Raw genomic sequence first — 13,438 nt, 5'->3', positions numbered from 1 at the left:
TCAATGGCTTCCAGCTTCCTCTTTGTTCCTTTAGAGTCTACAAAAGGCCTTCTTCACCTACTTTGTCTTTTTGTGGCGCCCCAACAATCCCACGTGCAAATGTCAAGGTTATCAAAGTGAAAACTGAGGCTACACAACTTGCCCGAAGCCACGCAGTCAAGGAGCACCCTAAAGGAGGAATTCACCCCTTCACACACTGCCTCTACATCTCTCATTCATGTGGCCAGCTTTGATGTCACAGTCCCCCCCCCACCCCACCCTGTACACGACCTCGGATTCCATTCCCAGCCAGGTGGCTAAACAGAATCCCCTCTTCGTCCCTTTCCCTGAGACCCGTTAGCTTCCCCGAGCTCGAGCATTTCTGTTCCATCACTGGGAGAGAAGAGTGACAGAAGTATGCCTCCATTCCCTGACAGCTTGTGTGGGCACAGGAGAAGACACAAGGGCTACACGTACTTCTGAGGGAAATCCTCCACGTGGTGTCTGTGGGTGAAATCAGATTCCAGTTGTGGCCCACGATGCCCAGCCAGCTGCTTTGTATAATAGCCAGAGTGCCTTTCTCATGTCCAAGACTTCCTCTCTCTCCCTCCCTGCCCAAACAATCCTCCTGAGAAATCTCACACACACATCCTCACCAAAGTCCCTCTGGAGACCCGTATTTACTGCTCAACATCCTCCTGAGAAAAGAGCCTGGGTACTTCTTAGCTTTGCCTCCCTCCGACCCCCCAAGTGCCCATGCCAAGTGTTGCCAAAGGCTGGCAAATGACCATTCGCTTAATCAGAAATGACATCTGAAGCCGGTGGGAGACTTTGCCCCAAACTGAATTAAAGCACATATCACACACTGCCCTGGATTCACACCTCCCTCCGCCTCCCCCACGGGTCACGGCAGGGCAGGCAGAAGGGCTGTGGCAATACTTACTACACCCCTGGCTGACAGGAAGCCGAGCATCTGGAGGGGAGGGCTGGGCAGCTGGCTGGACCGGGCCTCTGGACTGGCCTTACACAGGGTCTTGGAGCAGCGGCGAGAGTGTCTCCGTCGGGACTTCCTCCCTTCCTCGGGGGACCGTCCTCGGTACCTGGGAGGAAAGCAAAGAGATGGAGCGTCCTTTGAAGGTGAGCATGGGGTGGGGGGGGGACGGCATGGACTGAGGTGGGGCTTACCTGCTCTCACAGCTGAACGAGCGAGACTCTGAGCTCTGGGACCTCGAGTGGCAGCGGTGGTGATGTCGGCGGTGAGACTTTCGGGGTCGGCTTCGGGATCTTAGGAGGAAGGGAGGATAAGGAGCAGGTCAGGGGGGGGGGGAGAATACTATTGCCATCTTGTGACAGACGTATGCCTTGTTTACCTAAAGGCACGCACACTTTGCAAGCCTCCTGTTGGGGTCTCCAACTGGGGAGCACAGAGGATAAGAGCTCCTTCTCCCAAGGAAGCACAGGTGACACAGGGCTGGCCCACCCACCCTCTAAGCAGGCCAGGTACAGACCATGCCCTGGACATGCCCATACATCAAAGGTAGGACTTAAGAACCACCAATCAAAGGCTTGTGCTGAAACAGCCCTCCTTCTGTCCCCTCATCACTGTCCCCCCGAGCTGTGGCTCTGGTGTTTTGGTGGCCTGATTTTCTAAAAAAAAATTTCAAAGCAAATAATGGAAATGCACATGTATCTCTCTCTCTCTCTCTCTCTCTATATATATATATATATGTATATTAAAATGTTCTTTTAGAAAATGGAAGCTCACTTAAAATAAAAGACACCTTCTAGCACAAACATGACACATTTTTGCAGAGTAAATTAGGACTCGAGGCTGCTGATTTGGAACTTCAGATCTGGAAAATTAAAGTCCAGCACAGTGTCAAGAACCTTTTCTCTTTCTTCCTTCCTTCCTTCCTTCCCTCCTTCCTTTCTTTCTCTTTTTGGTTTGTTTGCTTGTTTTGCCAGTCCTGGGGCTTGATCTCAGAGCCTGAGTGCTGTTCTTGGGCTTTCTCAAGCCCAGAGCTCTACCACTTGAGCCACAGCACCATTTCCGGCTTTTTCTATGTATTTGTGGTGCTGAAGAATAGAACCTGGGTCTTTGTGCATGCTAGGCAAACACCCTACCACGAGGCCAAACTCCTAGCCCCTCAAGAACCCTTTTCAAACTAGGCCCCAGATATCAGCCACGACCAGCAGCTGGGGGCTCCAGTCACTTCCGAGGAGTATAAACAGCCACAGGCAATGGTGGCGGTGGTGATGGATCAGGAGGGAGAAGGAATGTGGAAGGTTGGGAAAGTCAATTGGAGTTAAAGTATTCCGTACGGGAGCTGGTGGCTTACGCCTGTAACCCTAGCTACTCAGAAGGCTGAGATCTGAGGATTATGGTTTAAGCCTAGCCCAGAGGGCAAAGTCCATGAGATTCTTATCTCCAATTAACCACCACTCTCCAAAAAATATGGAATTGTGACTCAGGTGGCATAGCACTAGCTTTGAACTAAAAAGCACACAGGCCCTGAGTTCAAGCCCCAAGACAAGCACTCATACACACACACACACACACACACACACACACACACACACACACACACACACACAGATTCTGTAGGGAGGGAATCTGGATATCTCAAGGGAGTACTTAGATCCTTCTAATGCAAAATGTCAGGCCATATTTCCTTCCCTTCTACAACCTCTTATATGAAGTCTAAATGCTGACCTTGAACTTCAAGCTCTCTGAAGAGCTAGTCCCTGCCTATGGCCTCTGGTTTCACTGTTTCCTGTCTCCAGTTTGGGCCTATCAGGCTCAAGCAATGTGTATCTCTTGACTCATGCATTTCTCAGTTCTCCAATGCTATGGACAAAGCTGAGAGATAAACCTGGACCCATCATGGATGTCAAAGCCAAGCTCAGAGCTACCCACGCTAAGGCTCCCACACACATGCTGGTCCATCCCTGTGCTCACGGGATTAGGAACAGCTCTGGCCATGACACCTGGTAAGTAAGAACCATTGTTGGGTGGAGGGGTTCTCCTGATTTCCTGACTCCTCTCTCCTGCCCCTGGTTTCATTTATCACTTGCACAAGTTTCTGATGCCCTGCTAGCAATAACTGGGGTTCATTAAGCTCTCGCCCCTGGGGTAGAGGACCCCTTCAATGCCACCGTTCACCTCTCCAGTGCTCTTGTGGCTGGCTGGGTGTGGCCCCACCACAGACACCTCTGAGATTACGTGTTCTTCCCGGCCACACCATCAATGTGCACAGCGAATAAGTTTCTCGACTTGAGCAAGCCTGGTGATGGGGAAGCCCTTCTCTCATCTAACCACAGGCTCTACGGCTTCCTTTTAGAGTGTTTCCAGATCTTCATCATGGTGGTTGAAATGATCTCCAGCACACTGACCTTGAGTGAAGGTCAAAGCCCCTTTGGGGCAGCCACCTTTGGCAGCTTCCCTCCCCACCCTGTGCCTCTGCCTCCTTTTTTTTTCTCTCCTCAGACGCCGACTACCTTTCATTCCCATTAGCTTTCATCCTCTCTTTAGAAGCTTTTTGGCAGGAGATAAAATATTAGTTGATTGGAAAACACATGCACTCACATTTGCAGGGTAGAAAGTAGGTGGGCTGTAACCAAATTTACTGCTAATTTGGTTGGGAACTGAACTCAGCAGGAAGGGCTGGCTAATTTAGATTTCATTTTGCCAGCTATCTACCATGAAACAACCAGGACCCTGAGATCTCCATGGCCAATTCCATACCCGTAAGCCTGGTAGCCCTGCAGCATGGACTTACACGCATGCGCAACTGTGCACAAGTAAAACCCACCACACAACCTCTACATGCAATACCTGTGGATGTGCAGACAGGGCACTCACACGTGCGCAGAGCAGAGACCATTCCCTTTGGTCCACGGTGCACCCTTTCACATTTGAGCTCACACAACCACGAGCACACAGATGCACACGTATGATCAGAAATAAAACCATGAATGCCCACTGCCCACGTTGCATGCATTTGTACACACTGTGTGCATGCGCAGATGGTACACAGATGTACAGACATGTACAATGCATGTCTACATGTGCAATGCAATGAACACACCAGGCACACATATGCATGCTTACATGCACATGTAAACACCTGTGCACAAACACCCCACAGCATATACACAACCTGCTGCACTCTGTATACTTGAGACCAACAACATCCATTATCCATGCAGCTGGTTTTCACTCCCCTCCTCTTCCTCCTTCCCTTCCTGCTTCCCTCTCAGCCGCCTCCCCTCTCCTCTCCTTCCCTGTGTATTTGATGGTGAACATTCTGGCTACTAAGAGGTCAGATTGCTGGGCACCAGCGCTCACACCTGGGATCCTAGCTACTCAGGAGGCTGAGATCTGAAGATCATGGTTCAAAGCCAGCCTGGGCAGGAAGTCTGTGAGACTCTTTATCTCCAATGAACTACAAAAAAAAAAAAGCCAAAAATGGAGCTGTGGCTCAAAGGGTAGAGTACTAGCCTTGAGCAAAAAGTTCAGGGACAGTGACCAGGCCCTGAGTTCAAGTCCTGGTAGGACTGACACGAAGAAGAAGAAGAAGAGGAAGAAGGAGAAGAAGAAGGAGAAGAAGGAGAAGAAGAAGAAGAAGAAGAAGAAGAAGAAGAAGAAGAAGAAGAAGAAGAAGAAGAAGAAGAAGAAGAAGTAGAGGAAGAGGAGGAGGAGGAGGAAGAGGAAGAAGAAGAAGAAGAAGAAGAAGAGGAAGAAGAAGAGGAAGAAGAAGAGGAAGAAGAAGAAAAGGAGGAGGAGGAGGAGGGGGAAGAAGAAGAAGAAGAAAAAAGGAAGGAAAGAAAGAGAAAAAAGCCGACTTGCAATTCCCCAAACTGGAGATGGTGTTCTAGATGGCGCGTACTTACTGCTTCTTGTGTCTCTTCTCTTCCTTTCTTTTGCTTTTGGGGCTAGAGGAGCTAAAGAAGAAACAGCCCATTAATTCAAAGGTGAAAGAAAATCTGAAGTGCAATTAAAGATATGAACAGAGGAGTAGCCACAGTGCCTGGACACAGAGTGGGCCCCCTACACCCAGAAAATGGGCAGTCGTCCATAGTACCCCAGAGCGGAGTCCTGACAAGAGGAAAATTCAATTTCACCCAACAGCCACACCTGGACAGTCAGCCCTAGCAGCCGGAGATTCACCCATGCGATGGAAAGATTCGAACTCAAGACTCAGCTCTGTAGTTTAGTGGCTGTGGGACATCATGCAAGTTCCCTGACCAATCAGAGACCTAGTTTTCTCAGCCATGAAACAGGTCCATGACTCAGGTTGTGGCACTGACCCGATGGAGAGACATTGACGACTCCCACCGAGGCCTGAAGAGACCGGGTGCAGGGCCGGGCCTTCTGCAGGCCGCTCTCCAGGTGACTTTGGAGATGGAAGAAGCCACCATTACTGGCCCCTGAGGCCTGCTAGCTCTCTGTGGACTTTCCTGTCACATCTGCCTCAGTTTCCCCAGGACTGTCATCACAGTCCCTAAACAACATTGGTGAGGATTTGAAAAAAACCCACACAGTGGCTGGACTGAGTGCAGGACCCCAGCCTTTCACTGTGAGTGAGGCCCGGGAAGATGGAAGGAGGCAGAGCCTGGAGGAAGGTGGAGCCAGGGGCCAGATTCTTACCTGTGCCGTCTCTTCTTGGAGAACGATCTGATTTCAGGGTGGGGGGGGAGCAAAGGAGGAGAGCCAGGGGGAGGGAGGACAGAGAAGGAGGAGGGAAAGAGACAAAGGAGGAAGGAAACACAGAGGAGAGAGGTAGGGGAAAGGGAAGGGAGAGAAGAAAGACAGGTGAGTGTCTTGTAGTTAGGTCACAGGGGCAGCACTGCCCTCCAACCCTTCTCCTCCGCCCTCTCATTTCAGACAAGACAAAGACTACACGGGGGACATTGTGGCGCTTTTTGAACGTGAGTATCCCTATCTCCTTCCCTCACCAAGCCTGTCCCCGTGAGGTTGGAAGCCATAGGATTCTTCCCCTCCCCTTCCTCTCCCAATGTCCCTCCTCCTCCTCCTCTTCCTGTTCCTCTTTCCTTCTCGTCCTCCTCTTCCTCCTTTCTCTCCTTCCTTCATTTCATCCCCCTTGGCTTTGCTTGGCCCCTACCTGTCAGCCAGCGTCTTTGCAGAGGCCATGTTGTTCTAAGAAGCCTTTTCCCACCCCCTCCCACCCCCACCCCACCACTGGAGTTGCTTGTGGTTAACTGAGATTTCTGAGGTCCAGAAATCTCGTTTCCTGACACATATTGGGTATTTAAGAAACAGATGTGGAAATGAGGATTGGTGGTTTTTTTTTTTTTTAAGGACTCTTAAGCTTTGTCAATTAAATTTCTCCATGACTCCCTAGCCCCAGCTCCCATTAATATATATATATATATATACATATATGTGTACATATATACATATATATATATATCAGCCATCTTTAACCAAACCTTTCATGATCTTAGAAAAGCTGGAACAAAAGTATGGTGGTGATTAGTAGGCAAGATTTTAGTATGGACCAGCCACAGAATTTTCCGTCCTCGCTCTTATGATTTTTGTTGTTGTTGTTTTTCTAATACTTCTCCCCCTGGTCTGACAGAGGGAGAAAAAAGAAGCCTGTTTCTAAGCTGTGGTGCATAGCAATCTCTTTCTTACAAGAAAATCAAATGTTGGGTGTGAAGTCACCCGGCTTCCAGAATGTCTCCCAAGCCAGAGAGGATGTCTCAGCAGAGGCAGGTGACAAGATGGCAGTTGGGATTCATGGGCAGGTCATTGCCTCTCCAATGGCCTCCCAAACTTCTGACCCCCCCCCCCCACCGACACACAATGAGCAACATCCTACTCAATTCCTGTGACTTAGACTCACTTCCTGATTTGTCTGGTTTTGGCCTTGAGTATGGATAGCGTCAGGAAAGCTGGGAGGTGAGGACTACAATCAGTGGGAACATTCTAGAAGCACAGAGGCTGGGCTGATATGCAACCACAGCTATGACTATGTTGCAGCCACTCTGAAGTGAGCTCAGAGAGGTAGAGGACACACAAAGGGACCCATTGCCTTTGACCCGGCGACTGTGTAATTGCACAGGTCAGTCCACAGTCAGCGTGGGGAGAATAGCAAGGCAGAGAAGCAGAAATAAAATAATGAACAATGCTTTGTCTGCTGCCCACAGTCAGCTGGAAATTGTGCGTAAGTGGGTACACCCCGCTGGTGTGCCTTCTTCTGAAGGCACAGAATGGATGGCTGCCTCTGAGAATATTCCCAGGAATGTCTCCTTACAAGACACTGCAGCATGACAAAACCTTCCAATTATAAAGTGGAAGTTTGGGTTGAAGTCCTCTGGGGTATATCTTCCAACCTTTTATTTTTTTTCCCCCTGCAAACTCACACATGCTGTGTGTGTGTGTGTGTGTGTGTGTGTGTGTGTGTGTGTGTGTGTGTGTGTGTACATGTGCCTGTGGGTGAGAATTGTGGATGTCTATGTAGCCCCCAACTCTGTTCTTCCTCCACAAAGATGGATGCTCATGGCCGCCATGTTTGTTTTTTTCAACATGATCCCATCCTCTAAGACACAGCTTGGACCCACATACCAGAGCCTTCCTTGAAAATCTGGAGAAATGAATGAGACCTGAGAGTTCAGTGTCTACATATGACTTGGTCTGCAATATGGGGAGCTGGGGGCTGGGTACAGCCTTCTCCCCCAATATGGACCAGAGAGCAGAGCAAACTCAGACTCTTGCTTGGGTTCTATCAGCTCTCTCCACTGCTCACCCACCCCCAAGCCTGGCTAGCCCCTAATACCTTCCTGTTTTCTTCTAACCAAGCCCTGCTCTGATCCTCCTAACTATAGCCTCAACGAATGCAAGATGCCAATAATAGTACATAGAGAAAGCCAAGTGCTGGTGGCTCACATCTGTAACCCTAGCTACTTGGAAGGCTGAGATCTGAGGATCGCAGATCAAAGTTAACCCATGAGACTCTTATCTCCAATGAACCAACAAAAAGCCAGAAATATGGCTGTGGCTCAAGTGGTAGAGTGCCAGCCTTGAGCAAAATAAATAAATAAATAAATAAAGCAAGCTAAGGCACAGTGCCCAGGCCCCGAGTTCAAATCCTACTTTTTCTGTTGGTCATGGGACTTGAACTCCGGGCCTGGATGCTGTCCCTGAGCTCTACCCCTTGAGCCACAGCACCACTTCCAGTTTTCTGGTCATTCATTGGAGATAAGAGTTTCATGGACTTTTTAATGCATTGGCTGGCTTTGAACCAAGATCCTCAGATTTCAGCCTCCTAAGTAGCTAGAATTATACGTGTGAGCCACTGTGCTCAGCTCAAGCCCTGGTATTGACACAGGACAATGAAACAGTACCGAAAGAGATTTATTATGTGGCATAGATGACCTGGGAGGCTTTTCAAAGACAGCTGTGTCCCCGGATCCCTACACAATCTGGGGAATCTGAGGAAGGGCAATACCTGCGTCGTTTATGTTTCTTGGAACTTTTCTTCTTCTTCTTCTTGACAGGCGATGGGCTATAGGATGGGGACCTGTGAGAGGAGGGAGAGGCAGACTCAGAGGGAGGCTCTGAGAGGTTGGGGTTTCCGCCACACAGCCCCCCTCCATCACAGGGCAAGGTCATTCAGGAACACACTGGAAAGATCATCCTCAATACCCAGAGCAGCTCAGGGTTTATTATTATTATTATTTTATTTAATATGACGCTGTGAGAAACAGAACCTCCCTGCATCCATCACCTACCCAATAGTTACAAAGGAAGAAAAATTCAGGTGAGAAAAAGAAAAAGTCATGCCATGAGAGCAGAGATAAACATCTGAGCAAAACTATGCCTTAAAGGAATTTAATTTTTTTCTTTTCTTTTCTTTCTTTCTTTCTTTCTTTCTTTCTTTCTTTCTTTCTTTCTTTCTTTCTTTCTTTCTTTCTTTCTTTCTTTCTTTCTTTCCTTCCTTCCTTCCTTCCTTCCTTCCTTCCTTCCTTCCTTCGTTCCCTCCCTCCCTCCCTCCTTTCTTTCTTTTTTTTTTTGCCCCAAGTATATGAATAGACTCAACGGATATCTATTGAAGAAACAATCAACAAGTGGGAGGAAATGAGGGCGGGGGTAACAATGTTTAAAAACAGACTTGCTCATTACCTTATTTATGTAACTGTAAACCCTCCCCTGCACCCCTACTAATCACTTTACAATAAATTTAAAATAAATAAATGAAGCACATAGTGAACCCCAATGCTTGCCATTTGCTGCCACGACGCCAAATGCCCCTTCTTCCTACAATAGAGAAGTTCAACTCGCTTCCATTCCTACATTGAAATGGCTGGATCTAGGTTTCCCCACTAGGCCTAACCTGAAGGAGAGACAGGTCCAGGCCCTGCTCTCCACTGCCCCCTGCAGGTCCCTTTCAGTACTGCCTTGGAGGCTTTGGCCTAGTTTTAGCTCTTTAAGAGTTTAAGCTCAAGGTAGGGGCTTGGAATATGAGAAATACTCTTTGTCTAGTTGGATAAGCCAGTATGGGAGTCTTCTAAAATATGAAACAAAAAAGCCTTCTAATCTATTATAGAGAAACACATACAATCCAAAAGAGCTTCCAGCCCAATAAATAACCTGAACAACTCTCCATTCTCCCGAGCTTTGAACTTTGGTAGACAAAAAGGAATCTCTAAGATGGGGAGTGCTGGTGTTTGTCTACTACATCAGGATAGGCGGGGGAGCGGGGGCTTCTCCATATCATCTTCTGATATTGAAACCAGCTTCCCCTTCGAATTCCACATCCACGGTAGAAAGTCAATATGCAACATTCACAGCAGTGATTCAATACTCAATATCCATGATGATGATTCAATAGTCACGGCCAAGATGACACTCAGTGACAATGGTTCTTCAACAGCGAGCCTGACACCATGAGCAGTGAGTGATTCTCCATCCCTTTTCAACCCCTAAGAGCCAACTAGGGGTATGTATAATTTCATCATCATTATGTGTTGTACAGAGAAAGGTTACCAGTTCATAAGGCAGGTAATGAGTACATTTCTTTTTTCTTTCCTTTTCTTTGGGGGAGCAGGCAATGTCACCCTCTCCTTCCCTTTCCCTTAGCCTCCCCTTCCCATTCCTGTCCACAAATTGCATAGCTTATCTCCCACATAGATCACTGCTATGTTTTTGTTTCTCCAGAGGAGGAAAAAGGCCCAGGAAGGTAGCATGCAAGGTCATGCAGTAAAATGAAGAGGCAGAGAGGGGATTTGAACCCAAGAGTGAGAGCCATATTCCCTCCATCTGGCTTTTCTCCCATCTTTAAGGTATCATGAGCCACCCCACTCCTCAGCCCCATCCTCTTACCTCCTTCTCTTCTTCCGGATAGATTTCTTCTTCTTCTTCTTCCCCCTGGATGTAGGTGGTGGAGTCAAATCTCTGGTGTGTGAGACACTATTGGAGGGGGGGGGGAAACTAAGAGTCAGGAGACACCCAAGAACCTAAGCTTCTAGGGTCCTCAGTCAGCAACCATGGAAGGGAGAACAGCCGCCTTCTGAGGATGAAGGACCCATAGCAAACACCTAATTACCACCTCATGGTTGATTCCGTCCCAGTTCAGATTAAGTGTCTCAAATAAGGACTTAATGTAGGCCTAATGAGACAGATGCTGCATTGTACCCAAACACCAATTGATTATTTAAAGCAGAGTTATTGAGGTTAACTGCTCCTTAATAGATTTATTATTGAATCTGAAAATGGCTCGCCTCGGTAAATAAATCACTTTTTAAATAATTAATTGGCGGTTCAGCCCCTTCCCTTCCCTCCTCCCCTCCCTATCCCCTCCTGGCCTACGCTTCCTGCTGGAAATTTAATAGAAGGTGGGAGGTATGTGAGGTAGCCGCTGATTATTAAGAGTGTATTTGTCGAGATCTAATGTAGAAAGATACCTATCTTATATTGCCACACCAACTTCAGGAATCTCTGCTCTGCAGGGATAATTATTTCCCATTCAATTAAGTGCCTATGCTCAGGCTGCAGTGAAATAAAGTCAAGTTATCTTCTTTCATAATTGGGGGAGGCTTCAGAGATTAAAAAAACAAACAAACAACCTCTGTGTTCTGGTGGTTCATTAGAGATAAGAAAGAGTCTCACAGACTTTCCTGCCCAGACTGGATTTGAACTGTGATCCTCAGATCTCAGCCTCCTGAGTAATTAAGAATATAGGTGTGAGCCACTGGGGTCAACTGGGTCTTACATTTTTGTTACACACACACATACACACACCATTTTGAACTGAGTGCCTATAATCCAATCCTAGCTACTCAGAAAGCTGAAATCTGAGGATCATCATTCAAAGCCATCTTGAACAGGAAAGGCTGTGAGACTCGTATCTCCAACGAACCATGAAAAGATGGAAAGCAGAGCTGTGGTTCAAGTGGTAGAGTACTAGCGTTGAGGAAAAAGCAAACAACAAAAACCAAACAACTGAGACAGCATCCAGGCCCTGAGTTCATGCCCTAATACAAGCAAACACCAGCAACAACATCTGACATTTTGAGTTTGGCCTACATTTTTTGAAGGACTGTGTTCGTGCACTAGAGTTTGCACTCCGTACCTGCAAGCCACACCCTCCGTGCTTTTTGTATTAGGTCTGGGTTTGTTTTTTTTTTTTTCCCCTGCATTCAGTCTGGACCTCAGTCTAGGCTGAATTAGTCTTCCTACTAATGTTTCTTGTGGAGCTGGAATTATACTTATGCCCCCACCATGTCCAGCTTTTGTTGTTGAGATGGGGTCTTGCTAACATTTTTTTCTTCCTAGGTTAGTATCAAACTGAGATAATTGATTCTCAAGGAGCTAAAATTACAGGCACAAGCTGCTACATCTGGCTAGTTTTCTTTTTTTTCTTGTCTCATTTTACAGTTGAAGAAAAATGCAGTTTGGGAAGTTAGGTTGACTGGCTAGCAATTGCAGATTAGGAATTTTCTAAGCTGAATTTGAACCTGTGTGAGTCAGTCTCAAAAAATAAAAAGCACTTGGGCTGGGAGTGTGGCCTAGTGGTGGAGTGCTTGCCTAGCATGGATGAAGGCCTGGGTTCAGTTCCTCAGTACCACATACATAGACAAAAAAATGCTGGAAGTAGTGCTGTGGCTCAAGTGGTAGAGCACTAGCCTTGAGAAACCCCAAGGACAGTGCTCAGGCCCTGAGTTCAAACCTTGGGACTGGCAATAAACAAACAAACAAACAAACAAATAAATAAAAAGTACCAGTCGCCTTCTCAAACTTGTTTGTGTGCCCAATCATGCGAAAATGACCCAGCTCATTAGAGAGAACACTGCAAAGCACCGTGGTAGTTAATTCCATTTCAGAAGCTGCATCATTAGGGCTGAGTGGAAGAGTGATAGGTGATTAGAATATACATTAAGGGGTCCTCATCACCAGTAAATAATCATTGTGTAGCGACATCTACAATAGTCTCCGGAGACAGTCATGGTGAGCAGGTTAAAAACAAGCGTTAGTCAGGTGTGGCACTGCGTCCCTGTAAACTGGGCCCTTTACAGAGGGCAAGACAGGAGAATCATGACATTCAAGCCAGCCCGGGGGCTACTCTGCTTTAGAGTCTCCAAAAAACAAACATGGTTGAGGGATTAAGTCCCTGACTGCTGAATTTGGTATACAAGTTATGAAGCATCGAGCCCGGCAAATCCACCCCACCCCGCAGTTCAGGAGGATATAATCTTCTTGTATCCATGCAGGGAAGTGGTCACTTGGGAAGAGTGCTCGATGCACAGTGAGAGGGCTGGCCATCATTTGTCAAGTGACACAATGATCGGGGCAAGGGCACGGGATGGATGTACAATTCGGAGCTGCTGGCTGAGAACTGCTTTGTTTCCCATGGGCACAGGGTAATGCAAGAGCACCACACCGGCTCCCCGGGACTGAGACCTCAGCACCCACACACACGGCAGGTTCCCCCCCATCTGTGGGACCTAGGCCTGAGAGCAATGGTGACGATGACAATGACAAGGGAGCAGGAATGTAAGCGGAGGACTGTTGGAGAGGAATCAGGAAGGAGGATGGGGGTACTGAGCCCTGAAAACTGAAGGGGATTGGTTTACAATGTGTCTGTTATACGTAAATATAATATAATAACATTGAATGTAATTATGTACAATATGCTAATATGGTATACATTTATATATAAGTATATGTTATATTTATTATCTGTATTATATGTATAATTAAGAGTGTATTTGCTGAGGTCTAATATAGAAAGATACATATCTCCATACAGACTTCAAAAAAATCTCTTTTCTTTGGAGTAACTATTCTCCGTTCAATTAAATTCAAATGCCCAGACTGCATTGAAATAAAGTCAAATTACCATTTTTGTTTTTGCCAGTCCTGGGCCTTGAGCTCAGGGCCTGAGCACTGTCCTTGGGCTTTCTCAAGGCTAGAGCTCTACCACTTGAACCTCAG

General features: G+C 47.2%; 1 protein-coding gene across 1 annotated transcript in view; it reads right to left on the bottom strand.

The window, feature by feature from the left end:
• The window catches only part of Srrm4 (serine/arginine repetitive matrix 4), an 88,065-nt gene that overhangs the window by 20,815 nt on the left and 53,812 nt on the right, over window positions 1-13,438 (bottom strand). The window contains exons 3-8 of the mRNA XM_090319921.1: window positions 10,328-10,414; window positions 8,454-8,525; window positions 5,630-5,656; window positions 4,873-4,923; window positions 1,165-1,263; window positions 923-1,079 (exon numbers count right to left, since the gene is read on the bottom strand). Coding sequence (XP_090176047.1) covers window positions 923-1,079; window positions 1,165-1,263; window positions 4,873-4,923; window positions 5,630-5,656; window positions 8,454-8,525; window positions 10,328-10,414 — 493 coding nt within the window. The remainder of the gene's footprint in view (window positions 1-922; window positions 1,080-1,164; window positions 1,264-4,872; window positions 4,924-5,629; window positions 5,657-8,453; window positions 8,526-10,327; window positions 10,415-13,438) is intronic.

This window comes from Megascapheus bottae, chromosome 28 (assembly GCF_031878675.1).
Source record: "Megascapheus bottae isolate mThoBot1 chromosome 28, mThoBot2.hap1, whole genome shotgun sequence".
Classification (NCBI taxonomy): domain Eukaryota; kingdom Metazoa; phylum Chordata; class Mammalia; order Rodentia; family Geomyidae; genus Megascapheus; species Megascapheus bottae.
Note: the sequence above shows the minus strand (reverse complement) of the source record. Positions and strands in the feature narration are given on the sequence as shown.